General features: G+C 45.2%; 7 protein-coding genes across 11 annotated transcripts; 1 reads left to right on the forward strand and 6 right to left on the reverse strand.

Moving 5' to 3' along the window:
• Window positions 1-3,577: 3,577 nt before the first annotated feature.
• On the reverse strand, window positions 3,578-3,859 carry RB195_023444 (uncharacterized protein; the record flags this gene model as incomplete). Its single annotated transcript, XM_064210884.1, has 1 exon — window positions 3,578-3,859. The coding sequence occupies one exon, from the start codon at window positions 3,857-3,859 to the stop codon at window positions 3,578-3,580; it is 282 nt and encodes a 93-aa protein (XP_064066765.1).
• A 21-nt stretch (window positions 3,860-3,880) lies between these two features.
• RB195_023445 (uncharacterized protein) lies at window positions 3,881-4,567 on the reverse strand (the record flags this gene model as incomplete). Of its 2 annotated transcripts, none has more annotated exons than XM_064210886.1 (1): window positions 3,881-4,567. In XM_064210886.1, the coding sequence occupies one exon, from the start codon at window positions 4,565-4,567 to the stop codon at window positions 3,881-3,883; it is 687 nt and encodes a 228-aa protein (XP_064066766.1). The 2 variants fall into 2 exon arrangements, with proteins under 2 accessions (XP_064066766.1, XP_064066767.1); XM_064210885.1 differs by having other exon boundaries at window positions 3,881-4,534.
• Window positions 4,568-4,585: 18 nt separating this feature from the next.
• Window positions 4,586-5,059, reverse strand: RB195_023446 (uncharacterized protein; the record flags this gene model as incomplete). Its single annotated transcript, XM_064210887.1, has 1 exon — window positions 4,586-5,059. One exon carries the CDS (start codon window positions 5,057-5,059, stop codon window positions 4,586-4,588), a length of 474 nt encoding a protein of 157 aa, XP_064066768.1.
• Window positions 5,060-5,571: 512 nt separating this feature from the next.
• RB195_023447 (uncharacterized protein) lies at window positions 5,572-6,992 on the reverse strand (the record flags this gene model as incomplete). 2 transcript variants are annotated; one of them, XM_064210888.1, is made up of 2 exons in its annotated part: window positions 5,572-6,336; window positions 6,900-6,992. In XM_064210888.1, the coding sequence occupies 2 exons, from the start codon at window positions 6,990-6,992 to the stop codon at window positions 5,572-5,574; spliced, it is 858 nt and encodes a 285-aa protein (XP_064066769.1). The 2 variants fall into 2 exon arrangements, with proteins under 2 accessions (XP_064066769.1, XP_064066770.1); XM_064210889.1 differs by lacking the exon at window positions 6,900-6,992 and having other exon boundaries at window positions 5,572-6,288.
• An 815-nt stretch (window positions 6,993-7,807) lies between these two features.
• Window positions 7,808-8,221, reverse strand: RB195_023448 (uncharacterized protein; the record flags this gene model as incomplete). The annotated part of the gene is made up of 1 exon (XM_064210890.1): window positions 7,808-8,221. One exon carries the CDS (start codon window positions 8,219-8,221, stop codon window positions 7,808-7,810), a length of 414 nt encoding a protein of 137 aa, XP_064066771.1.
• A 199-nt stretch (window positions 8,222-8,420) lies between these two features.
• RB195_023449 (uncharacterized protein) lies at window positions 8,421-8,879 on the reverse strand (the record flags this gene model as incomplete). Its single annotated transcript, XM_064210891.1, has 1 exon — window positions 8,421-8,879. The coding sequence occupies one exon, from the start codon at window positions 8,877-8,879 to the stop codon at window positions 8,421-8,423; it is 459 nt and encodes a 152-aa protein (XP_064066772.1).
• A 200-nt stretch (window positions 8,880-9,079) lies between these two features.
• Window positions 9,080-10,880, forward strand: RB195_023450 (uncharacterized protein; the record flags this gene model as incomplete). Of its 3 annotated transcripts, XM_064210892.1 has the most annotated exons (4): window positions 9,080-9,413; window positions 9,499-9,589; window positions 9,683-9,794; window positions 9,852-9,992. In XM_064210892.1, 4 exons carry the CDS (start codon window positions 9,080-9,082, stop codon window positions 9,990-9,992), a joined length of 678 nt encoding a protein of 225 aa, XP_064066774.1. The 3 variants fall into 3 exon arrangements, with proteins under 3 accessions (XP_064066774.1, XP_064066773.1, XP_064066775.1); XM_064210894.1 differs by lacking the exons at window positions 9,499-9,589; window positions 9,852-9,992 and adding an exon at window positions 10,551-10,880 and having other exon boundaries at window positions 9,683-9,753; XM_064210893.1 differs by lacking the exon at window positions 9,852-9,992 and having other exon boundaries at window positions 9,683-9,800.
• Between the last annotated feature and the right edge of the window lie 5,944 nt (window positions 10,881-16,824).

The following is a 16,824-nucleotide window of genomic DNA, read 5'->3' on the forward strand; positions in this document are numbered from 1 at the left end:
GCAGCGATTGAAGATTAGAGACGCTGCCGCGTTCGCCAAGGAAAGTAAAATAAGGTGGGCCGGACACGTGCACGATATTAAACGCACTACAAGAAGACTGCCGACCAGAGGGCCAGATTTCTTCACGAAGTCCTTCAAAGAAAATTATGATGCTCTTGGTGTCCCACGCGAAAGGAGGAACCAGTGGGCAACTCTGGCACGCGATCGGGACAAATGGAAGAATTACTGCCGCCCGCTCGACCAGTTCGAAGATCAACGAGAGTCAAGCTGATCAAGGTGATCAACTTGGTTAGCGTCTTGTTGTTCAAATAACACACATGGGAAAGATATCAGCCAAGGTCAAGCGTGATAATGGGACATAACCCTGTCGGATACGACCCCCCTTTCTTCTTCTTCTCTTCCAATGTTCGACATTCCTCGATTGCTGCTAATTTAATATACTGGAAATTTCATGTGTTTCGAAAAGTCGAAAATTAGCCGGGGAACAATTGGCAAACGCACATTTGCTAAAATGCCGTTGAAATACTGGTATTGAAATATTTCCATTTTTATTCTAATCTACTTCTACTCTAAAATCTATGAATTAGCTTTAAATTCTGATCAAAGCTCATAATGTGACTGAAAATAGGATAGTCAGGTGCACAGTCGAATCATAGAGGGACGAAGAAGAAAAAGCGAAAAAAAATTAACATTTTGTCCCTGCAATATGACTATATGGCCTTCTAGATTTAACTTCTGGCTGAGGCGAATTTTTGCAAAAGGGATGGAAACTTGAAAAAACTTCTAAAAAATGAAGAATTTGATTTTACGTAGTATACAGCAAAAGTGAATTTGACACAATTTAATGACCAAAAAAGCTCAGATTCTGTGCACACTGTTAGGTCTAGGAGATCGCGAATAACTTCATGAGAGGACCAAAAGAAAAAAGCTCAGGTAGTTTTTGAGAGAAGAAGAGTTGCCCTAAAAAACAGTCACATCGCTGTTTTTCTACCTTCTAGTTTTTTTTCTTAATTTTGATGGGACGAAATTTAAAATTTTCCGATTTTTTTGGATTTGTCCCAACTAAACCTTGAGAAAACCAGACGATCCGGAAAGGAGAAATTTTGCACACAGGGGTTTTCTTAGAACTCCATTCGAATATATGGGTGATTTTTTAAAACGCGGTTCCATTTTTTTCAATGGAAAAATCCCAATTTTCGCTCACGTGCCGAAAAATGTGTGATTTTAAATAAAATTCAATAACTTGGAGTAACTTACTGCGAAGGAAATCATCTTTCAGTGTGCTGTAGCCGAGAATTTTCTCTATAAGATGCGGCATCAGTTGATCTCCACTGTCTCGCCGTTTTTTCAAATTTTTGATGGGACAGAGATGGTAAAAATGCCATTTTTCCCATCTCTGTCCCATCAGAATTCCAAAAAGACTAAGGAAAAGGAAGTGAAAAATACAGCAAAATGACCATTTTTAATACAATTCTTCTTCTCCTAGAAACTACCTAAATTTTTTCTTTTGTTCCTCTTATGACAAAGTTGTTCGCGATCTCCCTGACCTAACAATGTGTAGAGAATCTGAGCTTTTTTGGTCATATATTTTATTAAATTTACTTTTAAACAGCTGTATACTACGTGAAATTGTATTCTTCATTTTTAGAAGTTGTTTCAAGTTTCCATCTCTTTTGCAAAAATTTGCTTCAGTGGGGTGTCGAACCTGGGTGGTCATTATTACATTGTCATTACATTAGGCATTGTTAAAACGAAACGTTGATGCTTCCTTTCCTGAAACCAAATATAATATTTGCAACTTAAGCAATCATTTTATATAACTTATCGTGATATTTTGTAATGTATGTAATTATTCAATTACTAGTTTGATTACTTTTGTGCTGGTTATCATGCTAACCTCAATTCACAACTGGCCACCGCACACTCCCTTACGACACCTTCCCTTGCAACCCCTCCTTTTACGACCCCAAATGGGAAAGTCCCATCACACGCTTGACCCTGATATCAGCAGGATCTCTTTAAGGGGCTTTGGTTTCTTTCCCTTTTGTTAAGGTTGGCTTTCTTGTGGAGCCTATATTGAACTACACGTAGAGCACAAGTGATCTTGCACAGAACTACAGTTGAAATTGCGATTTAGAAAAACTAGGACCCGATTCGAAAACCGATTGGGCGTTCTCAGAAAGTCTCTCTAAGTCCTCTTGGGATTGCATGGGTTATCATGCAGTTTATCGTAGCTAAGTGTGCAGTCAATGCCAATGACTACTCCATATTAATTTGGGTACTGGACCGCGCAGGTTACGCGTCGGACGTTATGTTGAACAAGAACACATCTTTTGCAATATACCGAAAATTCCAGCCATATAGCAATACAAGACATGTCGCTTGTACGTCCCCAGAATCTATATTAAAATGCCTTATTGTGTTTACCAGTCTGAGTGTCCGGCTAAAGCCGGGCGTCAGACTTTCTGTGGTGTTCGCTTTGCTCCCCATTCACTGATCAATGAAAATTAATATTAGTGCCGTTTTTTGTAAAATTAGACTTGAGTATTTTCAACAATCTTTCTTCATCTTTTTTATTATAAATATAGACGAAAGATTTGATAGTCTTCTTTCTATACGCGTCAGTTCTACATTTGGAGAAAATTCGAACCTAGCTTCAAACTCTCCTTACCAATATTATTACAATACAATACTATACTACATTTGTTAGAATACTACATTACAAAAAAAATTTAAAAGGATTACCCGAAATTTGGGTTTTCCTCCTTTTTCCCTTCAAGAGTTATCAATTAATGATGTTTTGGCACAAAATGACGTGAAAGACTTTATCCTACTGATAAAGATATCCTTCTACGTCAGATCACGTAAACTTCGCTACTATTTAAACACCCGTTAGCATGCATGTTTCCTCTTTCTGAGGAAGGCATGCTACCAACTTCAGGCGAACGGAGAAGGAAATAGACACGCGGAGGAGTCATAAAGATGAAAAGCAACGCGCTCAGTGGCCACGGCTATGAAACATTCCATTTAACTTTGGGACATGCACACGAAGTTGTTGCGCACCATTTCGATGCCGCACCCGTCGCACCTCCTTCTGCAGGTATTTGGCGCCGGCGTACCAATCCGACGCCGGTGGACCCGCCGCACCCCTTCTATAGGTGTCTGGCACCTGGGCACCAATCCGACGCCGGTGGACCCGTCGCACCCCTTCTGCAGGTATCTGGCGCCGGCGCACCAATCCGACGCCGGTGGACCCGTCGCACCCCCTTTTTCGAATTTCGTGACTGACACGCACACGTGACAGAATAAGCCCGTTACTATATGACTTACTTACTTGACTTAATCGGCGGGCTGATGTCATCGCCTGATGCGATTACCCGCATCTTCGCCGAGGTGTGCCGTCCTTGAACACAGCTCTGCCCAACCTTCTCGATCTTCTGCGAGAGCTTGCACAGAATCAATCCATTCGTCGCTATTCCATATTCTGCGAAACCTTACGTCTCGCCTGAACTCCCTATCCACGCCGAGTGTCCTCAGGTCCTCTTCTACCACCTCAGTCCAGAACTTCCGCTTTCGGTCAGGTGGCTTCTTCCAGCTCGAACCCGACGAACTCCTCAGAACTCGTTGAACAAGGCGATCTGCCGGTCTCCTTAATATATTTCGATGGCGGTGCAAAATGTTGATATCTTCTACGTGTCATCCGCCGGTACAACACATCAATCCCTGCGTAAAGATCTTTATTGTGACATACCCCAGGCCAAAAGTAGCCAAGTAGCCGTATAAGCAGCTTTCGTTCCGTGCAATCAAGCCTCTCCATAACCGTTGATGGTGCTGCCCAAGTCTCCGATCCGTTCATCATGATGGAGCGAATGGCGGATAACTATACTCGCAGCTTGACTTCGTTGGTGATCGACCACAGGCATTTCGTTAAGGAGTTAAATGCAGAAGTGGCCTTAGAGCATCTTTGCTGAACATCTCTCTCGTAGCTGCCGTTGTTTTTCAGCATAGAGCCCAGGTAACAGAACTCATCGACGAGTTCTATCGGTTGTCCGTCCACCCTGATTCCCGTTCGAGGTCTCGAGGAGATCCACATCTGCTTGCATTTATCAGGGCGTAGGCGTAGTCCGTAGGCTGCAGCCAGCTTCGATACAAGGTTGACAACATGTTGAAGTTTCGTTCTGCTTTCCGCGAATATAACAACATCATCGGCGTACTCGAGGTCAGTCAAGGGGCACCCTGATGGTGCTAATACAATGTCGGCGGGACACTGGTCGACTGTTCTTCGCATAATGTCGTCGATAGCGAAATTGAACAGGAAGGGTCCTGCCACTGCCCCTTGTCTTACTCCAGTTACCACTTCAAACGGTGTTGTACATCCGGCTGGTGTTCGAACTGCAGCAGTTGTTCGTTGATTCATGTCATCAAGCAAGCGAACGAACTTTCCTGGTACTCCATCGGCGCTCAGCGCGTTGAGAAGACGGCCTCGGTGAGAAGAGTCGAACGCGGCTTCAAGGTCCAGAAACGCTAGTTGCATTGGCTTCGAATACCGCTGCCAGATTTCGATCATTCTCCTGACAATGAACACCTAGTCAATCGTAGATCGGCCAGGACGAAAGCCAGTTTGATCGTCGCGCGTTGTTTCTTCGCGATGTTTAATGAGTCGGTACAGGATAATGCGCTCCAATACCTTGTACATAACACGCAGCACAGAGATTCCTTGATAATTCCTGGGGTCTGTGGCGGATAACTTCTTGTGGAGGGGAATTATGATAGCGTGTCTCCACGAATCAGGTATCCTTTCGTCTATCCATATTGAACGGATGATCTTTGTCATCTCACGAATCCCAGACGGAGGAAGATATTTTAGCATTTCTGCGCTAATCTCGTCGTCTCCGCCAGATTTTCCATTCTTCATTTTTTGAAAACAGACCAGGACCTCCGACACGGTCGGTGGCTCCTCGTTAACCGCGTATGTCGGTCTATGAACGTGTTCGAGTTCAGGGGCTGACGGTGCTAGCCGGTTCAGCAAGGTCTTGAGGACAGGGGAACATCTTTCCATCTTGCCGCTATACTACTATACTTTAATAAAGCATAGGCTTTAGCGGGTTTTTGTCCTCTCCCGCCTCTTCAAACTCATTGCTCTTGACGTACACTCGTTATCGCAGTCTTATTGCGGTTGACGACTACCTTCTCAGACGCTTTTCCTGGTTGAAATCACCACTGCTGCGAGCGGCACAAACAAAATTGCATGTGGATTTTGTTTCCGCAGATGCAAAGGCAAACTTCTTCCGCGACAATAGAACCGGGAGCGTTTCCCTTGCAGCGTCCTGGATTTGTGAAGAAATCCGCATCGCTAAGCTTCTTCCTGGTCCGTACTCCAACATGAATAGACACACGTTGGCGGAATTTTGTTCTGCATTCTTCGTGTTTCAGACCTGCCATGTCGATTTTCGGTTGAAGAGGAACTCTTCGGTTTCTCTTGTGGGACCGTATCTTGAGGCTGAGAAGAACTGGATGGTCGTCAGAGTCGAACGCGACGTCCCAAACAGCTCTAGATTTTCGGATATCTGACTAAGGAATGTTCCTCGCCAGAACGTAGTCGAGCTGAAGCTTAAGAGTCTTCATCTTCCGCTTACGTTGCTCTTCAGGTGTTAAAAGGGTTGACAACTGCCACGTGAGCTGATGGCGTCGACGATTCCTCTTAAACGTGGAAGCGATGATGAGACCCGTCTGTTCGCACAAGTCGACCAGACGGTCACCGTTGTCCGACGTGCGCTCCGCTGGATAATACCATTTTCCTAGCACATCGGATTGCTGTTCGAGTCCCATCTTCGCATTTGCGTCGATTCCGACAATAACCACCTGCTGGCTTGGTATTTTAGACATCAACGCATTGAGTTCATCATAGAAGGCGTCCTTCCTGTTGTCCTCAGCGGTTTCCGTAGGTGCGTGAGCACTTACGATCCAGAGTTTACGTCCTCTGCGATCCCGCAGTCGTAAAAAGGCGCATCTAGACGACGTTGAGCCAAATTCCTCCACCAGATTCTTGTAATCGTTCCTCACAGCTATCGCGCAGCCACCTACTTTGTTCTCATCAGCATCACCGCAGTATACGGTGTAATTTTCGATGCTGATGACGGGCCGATCTCTCACGCGTGTTTCCTGCAGTGCAGCAAAAGGCACACAGAGATATCGCAGAAGTCTGGATAGAGCGGCTTGTTGGAGTTCACTCGATAGTGTTCGGCAGTTGAGCGTGACGAAACGAATGGTTGTTGCCAAAGATTCCATGCTCCCTTCAGGCAGTTGACCTTTCAGGTTATGTGCTTTGGCGGTGTGCTAAACGACAGCACCTTTTTGCAATGTATGGGAAGCTTTCGCCATATAACAGTGCAGGTTATATAGCTCGTACGTTCCCAATGCGTACACTCGAACGCCTGATTGCGTTTAGTTAAGGCAGGGCCACCACGTGCAGGTAGCAATCAGACTCGTATACGCGGCCCCGCAAGCGTTACTATATACCATGATGATTATATTAATATTCATTAATATTAATGCCACCCCAGCATATTCATTGCCTCAGTGTCCTGCATACTGGGCCCTGCCATCTCGACGGTATGGTGACCGGTAAGAGGCAGTCAAATTTCAGGTTGCTCGGGACGTCTTTGATAGCGGACCAAGACGACACACGCACGACTCGCCGTGGAGACTGTCTTGGAATGTGTACTTACAACGCGAGAACAGTGTCCATGGACGCTGATCTACATTTCACATGATTGCTCTGCAGGAGGCCAAGTGCAGAAGGAGCTACGCACGACAGATGAATGACGGTACACTCGCCATTCGTGGAGAGAAGGTTCCGTCGCGAAATGTAGGCGGTGTTGGTTTTGTTGTGCACCCACCTCTCCTCCATCGTGTCGATTCACACGAGAATCTGTCACTTTGTCTTTCCATTCTTGTGCTCCGCCCTCTGCGCCAAAAACTATCAGCATCATCAACTGCTACTCACCAACATCAGCAGCTGATAATTCCAAATTGGACGCGTTTTACGATTAGCTGGAGGAAGTGATCCGCAACGAAAAGTCCTTCTACAAATTCGTTGTCGGGGACTTCAACGCAAGACTAGGAAAGAACCAACTGACGAATCAAGATCTTCGTGTTCAACTGACTGACCAACTGTTTGACTCGACTGTTCTTACAGCGCACTATTACGAAGCAAAGACGTGGGCAGACGCCGCTCCCACTTCTACGAAACTACTGACTACCCACAAAGCCTCTGAGAGATGCCTTCTCTTTTTGGCGCTCACAACATCTAGCCGGGCTTTGCAGCTCCGATTTAAATGTGCCGTCTTCGTGACCCAGTGGAATATATATCGGAAGCAAAGCATAGATGGGCCGGTCATATTATGAGAAAAATCGATGATAGATGGAATAAAAGAACGCTAGAGTGGATCCCAAGAGATGACAAACGCTCTTGAGGGAGGCTGTCGACGAGATGGGGTGATATGTTCGCCCATCTCGTCGGCACGGATGGACCTGCTGATTATCGAGTATCGTGAGTGACGTCAACGACGTCAACGTCACTCACGATACTAGAGAACATCTTGGATGACAGTGTGAACTGTGTCTTCTTTCTGTTCATTCGCAGTCCTATTCTCTTCCCTGCTTCGTTCAATTCGTTGAGCATCGTTTCTGCTTCATTGGTACTGCTCGAAAAGAGAACGATGTCGTCCGCGAAACGAAGGTTCGAAAGAAATCTTTCATCAACACGTATGTCCCTTTCTTCCCAGGATAGTGATTTCATTATCCATTACAATGCAGCCGTGAACAGCTTCGGCGATATAGTATCGCCTTGTCGTCCCCCCTTTCCAATGGGTATGGTGAGGGGGCGGTGGAAAAGCTGTATCCTAGTCGTGCATCGATCGTAGCAATTGGCTAATATCCTCACATACGACGCCTCCACACCTTGATCGACCAGCGCTGACAGTATTGCATTCGTTTCTACGCTGTCAAATGCTTTCTCATAGTCGATGAAGGTTAGAACAAGGGGCAGGTGATATTCCAGGCAAAAATCTATGACCCTCGACACGGTCTGGATGTGGTCCAAGCAGCTGAACCCTTGGCGGAATCCAGCTTGTTCTTGAGGCTGGGCTTCATCCAGCGTCCAGATATGCGCGTGAGGATGATCCTGGTGAATGCTTTGTATAACACGCTCAGCAAGCATATCGGACGGTAGTTCCGAAGGTCCTCTCGATCACACTTCTTATGGATAAGAACTATTCGCGAGGTCTTCCACTAGTCTGGGATCCTTTCTTTCTGAAGGTAGGATGTCATGTGCGCTGCTAAGATTACATGAAGCGGATGGCCACCAGCCCAAAGAAAGTCTGCTGATATAAAATCAGGTCCGGGAGCTGTGCCAGGTTTCATGCTCTTGATAGCGAAGGGAGAATCCGTGGTGGAGCTTCATCAGTGGGGATGATCGGGCTTGACACCGGAGTTGATGAACGGAAAAGGTTCGAGTAGAGCCTCTCTGTAATGATTTCCATCTCACGACGAGAAGACGTGCGAGTCCCGCCTACACTAAGCAAGGCTGCTAGCGGAATATTATATTCGCGGAGGTCCCTGCGGCACTTCCTTAGACTCGTTCTTCTTTGTGCTGCTTCCAGAATCTTCTTCTGCCTGTATTTCGAAAGATCCTCCTGCAACGCTTTTCTGCAGCTAGCGATTGCTACTAACCGCTCAATGTGCGATGCATTCGGATCAAGCCTCAAAGCCCTTTTTCTTCCCAACAATTCCTTGGTGGTCTTCGAAATTTGATCCAAGTTTGTCGTGCGCGGCCTCGAGGCACGCTCAACACAGGCTCGTAATCCCCTGAGCAGCATCTCGTAGTCCACGTTTGGGTCCTCCTTGATGTGCTTGTCACCTTGGGACAAGGAGTCCTCGGGTACGCAATCGTCGTAGACGACTTCTTTTCAGAACCACTACAAAAGGATGGTACTACTGAGACGTCAAGTAGAGACCACCTTCGGTTGGTGAGTATGTGGTCGATCTCCGCACGAGAGCTCATACCCTAAAAGGTCGAATGCCTGAGGGAAACATGGAATCCTTGCCGACAAACATCCGTCTTGTTATGCTGAACTGCCGGTCGCTGTCAACTGATCTCCAACAAGCCGCTCTATCCAGACTTCTGCGATATCTGCATGTACCGTCTGCTGCATTGCAGGAAACACGCATCAGGGATCGCCCTCTCATCTGTATCGACAATTACACAATCTATTGCAGCGATGCCGATGAAAGGAAAGTAGGAGACTGCGCAATAGCTGTTAGGAACGATTATAACAACCTAGTGAAGGAGTTTGGATCAACGTCGTCAAGGTGCCTGGTTGCGGGATTGCAGAAGACTCAAACTCTGGATCGTAAGTGCTTACGCACCCACGGAGATCGCAGAAGACCACAACAAGGACGCGTTTTATTTTATATTATTATTTGATTTTACGTTAGTATCCAAGATACGAAGCCAGCAGACGACAATTGTCGGAATTGATGGGAATGCAAAGACGGGACTTGAACAACAACCCGATGTGCTTAGAAGGTGGTTCCATCCCATGGAGCAGAATTCCACAACGGATATCGTCTGATAGACCTTTGCGAGCAGACATATCTCACCATTTCATTCACGTTTAAGGGGAATCATCGATGCCATCAGCGCCACCACCGCCCTATTCTTCTCAGCTTTATGGTACGGTTCCAGAAAAGGTATCGGGAAGCTAAACATCAGCTCAAGCTCGACATGGCAGGTGTGAAAAACGAGGAATGCAGAAGGAAGCTCCGCCAACGAGTGTCGATCAATATAGGATTACAGACAAGGAAGAGAGTGGACGACGCTGACTCTTTCACTAAAGACATTCAGGGCTCTGCAAAGGTTGCGTCGTCCGCCGAAACATGATCATAAAAACGAATGGACGCCAAAAGCGAAGGAGTTTGAGAAGGCGTGAGAGGACAAGAACTCGAGAAAAGCCTATACTCTGCTAAGGCAGTATAGCGGCAAGATGAAGAGGTGTTCGTCTGTCCTGAACGCAGCCAATGGAGTCGCGGTTGGGGAGGCAACGTTGCCCGTCTGGAGCAAGCATTTTAATACTTTGTTGAACGGACAAGCGTCATCCCTAAACTCATGCACGTCCAAAGACAGACATACACCACAGTCAGCGAAGAATCTCCGACTCCGTCGGAGGCTCTAGTATTCATTCAAAAAAAGAAGAATGGAAAATCTGGCGGAGACGATAGAATTAACAGAAATGCTGATATCTCTGCCTCCTTCTGGGATTCCTGAGATAACGAAGATCATCCGTTCAATATGGACTGGCGAAAGGATCCCTGACTCGTGGAGACACGCTATTACAATTCTTCTTCACAAAAAACTATCCGTCACAGAACCCAGGAATTACCGAGGAATACCGCTGCTGTGCGTCATGAACAAGATTTTGGAGCGGATCATCGAAATTAGCTGCAACCTACGGACTGCGACTCCGCTCTGAAAATGCAAGCAGATGTAGGTCTCCTCGAGAGCCTCAACAGGAATCTGGGTGGATGGACAACCTATTGAACTCGTGGATGAGTTCTGTTATTTGGGCTGTATGCTGAAAAACGATGTCAGCTGGAAGAAAGATATTCAGCAAAGATGTGCTAAAGCTAACCCGTCATTCAACTCATTGACCAAGTGCCTGTGGTCGACCTCCATGCCTAACGGAGTTAAGCTACAAGTCTACCTTTCCGGAATTCGCCCTATCATGATGTACCGATCGGAGACTTGGGCAGCACCGGCGATGGTGATGAAAAAGCTTGATTGCATGGAGAGAAAGCTGTTTAGGCAACTGCTAGGCTAGTTTTGGCCGTTAGTCTGCTATAACGAAGAACTTTACTCGGAACTGAACGGAACCGTGGCACGTGGAAAACGTTAACATCTTGTACGGCCTTCTGAAGTAGTCATAAAAACCGTCTTCGCTTCTTTGGTCACGTTGTGGAGAGACACTATGAAGAGACAGCCTGCTCGTCTTGTCCGAGTAGTCCTGAGGTTGCTTCCAGATCCTAATTAGAAAAGGCCTCTTTGTCGTAAAGGAAAGTTCTGGAGGTGATGAAGGAAGATCTGACGACACATGGCGTTGACAGGCAGTTCAGCCGAGACCTGAAATTCCGCCGCTTGTGGAAGAGCGACGGATGGGTAGATTCTATGTGAACTCTAGCTGAAGATCGAACAGCATGGGCTCGGATGTGTTCAAGGACAACACATCCCAGCGCAAATTAAGTCAAAAGATTACAAAGTTCTCACCACTTATTACTTCTAAACTCGTCAGTTCTACATTAGGAGAATATTCAACCATCAGCTTCAAAAACTCCTTCGATACCAATATAATATAGATGCTATTTGATAGCATTGCTTGAGATATGGGTGCTCCTCCTGATTTCCCCAAACAGTTATCACAGAATAATGTTTTAACATAAAATGACAACTTTGTGGCGCCGGTGCACCATTGCGACGCCATTGGATCTGTCGCACCCCATTTTATAGCTATCTGGCGTCGGCGCACCAGCTCTACGCCGGTGGACCCGTCGCACCCCCCTTTTCGAATTTCGTGACTGACACACACATTCAGACTTCAGACTTTCTGTGGGGTTCGTTTCTGTCGCATTCACTGATTAATGAAAATTAATAGTAGCTGCATTTGCTGTGAGATTAGATTGGAGCCTTTCTAACAATACTTTCTTCTTTTTTGTATAAAACTAGGGGCAAGATTTCATAGATTTCTTTCTAGATGTTTTACATTTGGAGATCATTCAAACGTCAGCTTCAAATACTTTCATTTTCCTTAACAGTTATAATAAAATATCTTTTATCCTGTAAATTGTTGGGCACTAATCTTTTATCCTGTAAATTGTTGGGCACTATTTAAGCGCAGGTTTCATTCATGTTTCCACTTTCTGAACAAGGCATGCTACCAAGATGAGGCAAAGGTGCAAGAAAATAGACACGCGGAGGAGTTGTAGAAGTGAAAAGCAACGTGCGCTGTGATCAGGGCTACGAAACAGTTGCAACGTCTGATTAACCTTTTGCGACATGCAGAAAACGTTACTGCGCACCCATCTGACGCCCCGGCCGGGACCCGTCCACCCCATTTTTTTAGCTTTCTGGTATCGGGGCACCAATTCGACGCCGGCAGACCTGTGTCTCCCCTTTGTACCGCTCTACCACACCGGCGCACCAATCCGACGTCGTAAGACCCGTCGCACCTCATTTTATAGCTTCTTGGCGTCTGGCGTCGGTGCACCAGTCCGACGCCGTGGGTCCAGTCGTACCCCTTGTTACAGCTATCTGGTGTCTTTTATGCTTTTTTGTACGTGTTTCCTTTGTGTAGTGACTTAACATCGAGGTGTATATAAAACGCCTCAGTGCAAGCGTCATGATGTGGTTCAATCAACAATGTCCAAACATTCTCGAGTGGTCCTCTCGACCTCGTATATGTTGTGCAGTAGTTGGACATAGTTGATTGAATCACATCTTCACCGAGATATGTACCGAGGCGTTTAGTACTATCCGGATCCCAATGTTAAGCCAGTCAGAAAATACACAGAAAGAAACAATGTAAAGAAGCGACATCACTGAGGGACCGAATCAAATTGATATTATCATACAGATACTATTATTTGGATGTTATGTTCGACTCAGGCATCTGGACCTGAGCTCAACATAATATCCAGTGCTTCTTGCTACCAGTATTTTTTGCAACTTCCTTCATTAACAGATCTTGCCTTTATTTCAGCCAAAGTATTAACTATCCGTATTTTTTCTCTAACTTCTTTACTTTCATCGTTTTTCCTTCAGATTCCTCCCTTTCTCCAAACGCTTTTCAAGTGAAAATGTAGTTGGGGGAGAAAGGGGGTTAGGGTCTTAGAACACAGAAATAGTTTTCAACTGTCAAATGACTTGCCCATATTTCTGATAACTAAACCTTTCCCCCGAAAAACCCATTAGTTCTCTGGTGGAAAAAGGAAATATTTGTTAATGAGTTTAGACTTCCCACAAATACCCGCAGCGAAGAACTGTTGAGCAGTACCCCTCTGATGTCGTGTTCGCCCCGTCAGCACGTACATTGGTCTGTCTCAGGTACTCCGACGATGTAGTAATATTCGTTTCAAGTAGCGCAAACTTTCATCACCTAGTGAGTCTTGTATTAGAATTAACTGCAGCCATTGGCATCGACTCAGGTCTGACAAATGAGAGCAAATATGAATTCCTCGCTCCCACAACAAGAATCAGGGTGGACGGATAACCTATTGAACTTGTGGACCAACTCTGCTAAAAAAAAGGCGGCAATTACAAGAGAAATATTCAGCAGAGATGCGCTCTGTTGTACGGATTGCAGACTTGGGCACCGCCGTCGACCATGATGGAGAAGCTTAACTGCATAGAAAGCTGTTCGGATTACTGTTAGGCAGCAAAGAACTTCATTCGGAAGTGGATATGGTGTAGCGGCAGCTGACACATGGAAAACATCAACATCTTGTTCAGCCTTCTGGAGTGGTCACAGAAAACTGTTTTTGCTCCTCTGATCAGGTTATTGTCGGTCGTCTTGACCGTCTTATTGTCTAACACGTCCTGACAATGCTTCCGGAATCAAACAGAAAAAAATCTCCTAGTCGTAAAAAAGTTCTGGACGGAGATGTAAAAGAAGATCTGAGGACATTTGGCATTGACAAACAGTTCAATCGAGATGTAGCGTCCAGAGGACTCTAGGACGGCGAAGGAAGGATGGATTCTATGCAAGGTTGCAGAGACTCGAAAAGGAAAAACTCAAATACGCTTAAAAACGACACCTCAGCGGAGATGTAGATAACCGCGCTAGGGCGTAAATCGTCCGCAGAATAAGTCAGGTAATTCGTAGCGTAAGCGTCGTTGAATTCCAAAATCCAGTTCAGGGGAGGTTTATCTGTAAACGGATAACTTAAAGGCATCACCCCACGAATCTAAGGTGGTGCAGATTTCAGGTGGAGTATTCGTATACGGGATGGGAGACTACGGAGAGGGAGGTGATTCCGTCCATTTCTTGCTAATTGCCGTAAAAAACGGCCCGGAAGATGCGGCGCCGCACAAGACTGGCGCGCTCCAATCGAACCTCTTGTACAAAATGGTGCGCCAAAACGAATGAAGCCGTATCTTCCGGACCGTTTTTTACGGCAATTAGCAAGAAATGGACGGAATCACCTCCCTCTCCGTAGTCTCCCATCCCGTATACGAATACTCTACCTGAAATCCCCACCACCTCAGATTCGTGGGGTGATGCCTTTAAGAAGAGGCGAAACTATCCATCTTTTTAATTTTGGCCCATATCCTTTCATCTATATTTTATTAGGAAAGGGGTACGAATACTAGTCTGACTGCTACCTGCTCGTGGTGGTCCTGCTTATATCATATGCAATTAAGCATTTGAATATACGCGGCACGTACGAGCTCTATATCTTGTTCAGTTATACTGATGACGTTACCCAGATATTGTTAAACGGTGTTGTCCAGCACACTGCCAAAGCCTAACCCAAATAGGCCTAACACGTAGAGAGAGCGTGAAATCTTCGGTACCACCTCTCCGCTTCGTTACGTTGAATTGCCGGACATTGTCGACTTGAGACAGTCGGGTCACTCGGTTTTGATAGACTGTTTACGCTAGAGCCAAGTCTCGCAGGAACAGCGACGAATGGATAAATTCTGTTTGCGAGCCATTGGTGTAGATCGAGAAGATTGGACAAAGCTATACTCACATGCCTCGACGAATGCGGGCAACTGCGTCAGACAATAATACCAATCCGTTGATTGAGTGACGTAAAGTAAGTCAACTTGAAGGGCACTAACTATTCAGAATTACGTGAAAATTAGGGCTGAAACCCAATTCCTACAGACTGAAGTCTTTGAGATATTCTAGCGACAGAGAAAACTGTTAAACTGACAATGAAGAGTTTCCCCATCTATGAGGGATGCTAATCGTGTACAATTATACAAAAAAGGACAGCAATCAAAGGCAGCGCTTTACGAAATTGACGGTACGGTTACGAAAACGAGTCGCTTCGCTCATCTTCCAGTAATCCTCGTGAAAAAACGGCGTGGAAGACGGTGTACTTTTCTACGAAATCAGTTGCAAAGTGCCAACCTTCTTCGTCCCCGAGCTGAAGATATTAAGATATTAAGAATAAGATCAAGATTAAGAATAAGAATTAAGACTAAGATACATTAAGATATTAAGGGATAAAGGATAAAGTTTCTGGCGTTGACCAATCCGTTTGAGATGCGCCCTCACGTTCACTTCAATTCAGGATCGTTTGAGGTTTACGAACGTGTAGCTGGTCTATACGACTTGCAGTGGCTAGCCGATATGTCAAGTCAGTGTTTTATCCTCCCAGACAAGTCTGGTGCCAATTTATCGACCCCGGAGGGATGAAAGGCTTGGTGAGCACTAGGGCGGATTCGAACCTTCGATCGATTGTGCAGGAAGCGGAACCTCTAACCGCTGCACTACACCCGCCCCATTAAGATATTAGGACGGGTAAATATTAATGACGTTTCCTTAGCAGTCTGTTCAATTAAAACCACTGAGTAGGCTGCTGAGGGGACCAGAACTTGTACAAGAAGAAGCGCTTTAACCCACCTCGTAGATTAAAACGCCGTTCCCACGCCGCTTTTCACGACGATTAAGGGAGAATGAACGAAACAACGCTCGCTTCCATAATCTACAACCCGAACTCTACGTTTTCCTTCGAGTTTACGTATCACGTCAATTTCGTGATAGGCTTGTTTTACCTCTACTTTACAATACAAGTGGCTCGTTAAAGTCATGAGAATGAGAATATTCAGATGTGAAGCATGCAACGTATATCCGTATTCTAACATTACAAAGTCACAACACTAAGATTGAGAATGGAGGAGTCCAAGCAGGGGGGCAGAAAAAAGTTGTTTCTGAACAATGAAGGAGTAGTAACAACAAATATCGGACTATTTGGACTGAGTACGACCCCTGAACATAAACGAAAAACAATAATGTTTTCAAATTCAGGAGTACCGTTAACGGAATTTTAGCGAGAAAGAGATGCATATAGGATGTAATGTAATTGCTAAAGATATTACTCATGTCATCTTAAATCAGAGCACACTTTGCGAAATTCAAAAGTTGTCTTTCCAACCATTTATAAAATTGGATATTAAAATTGGTCAATGCATTGGTATCCATTCCAAGTTATTGTTGTTTTATTGATGAATGAATATAGAAATCTAGGTTCAAGTGACTCTGAAAAATTAGAAAAAAATTTGAATGTAGATGTCCAGTATAAATGCATAAGTTAACGAGTGAAGATGTGTTTGAAGCTGCTAGAAATAGGAATGAGCGAATCTATTTGAATGAGAGAACATCGAGAATTGTCGATTTCGAAATCATGTGTGATCAGGCCGTTCGTCCTAACAATGCGCATGGAAGCAGCCATGTATGTCGGATGAAAGCACAAAACAAGAACGAGCAAGTAGGAATTTCAGCTCTAGAATAAAAAATAGGTGACGCCCCAGTAAAATCTCCCTGCTTAAACATTTCTTCGAAAATTACATTCTTCATAAAGGAGGTAACGATAAACAAACATTCACAAGGGAGATCCAACGCTTCAAATCTGGCTATGAATCTTCCTGGTCCACAAATGAAATTTGAGGTGTTTGTAGGGCACCTTATACTCATCTGTGCAGTTCCATTCACAACACCATCTGTAGTGTTGTTGTATAGGGCTGCATAACGATCCCTACTC

The sequence above is a fragment of the Necator americanus genome, chromosome X (assembly GCF_031761385.1).
Source record: "Necator americanus strain Aroian chromosome X, whole genome shotgun sequence".
Classification (NCBI taxonomy): Eukaryota; Metazoa; Nematoda; class Chromadorea; order Rhabditida; family Ancylostomatidae; genus Necator; species Necator americanus.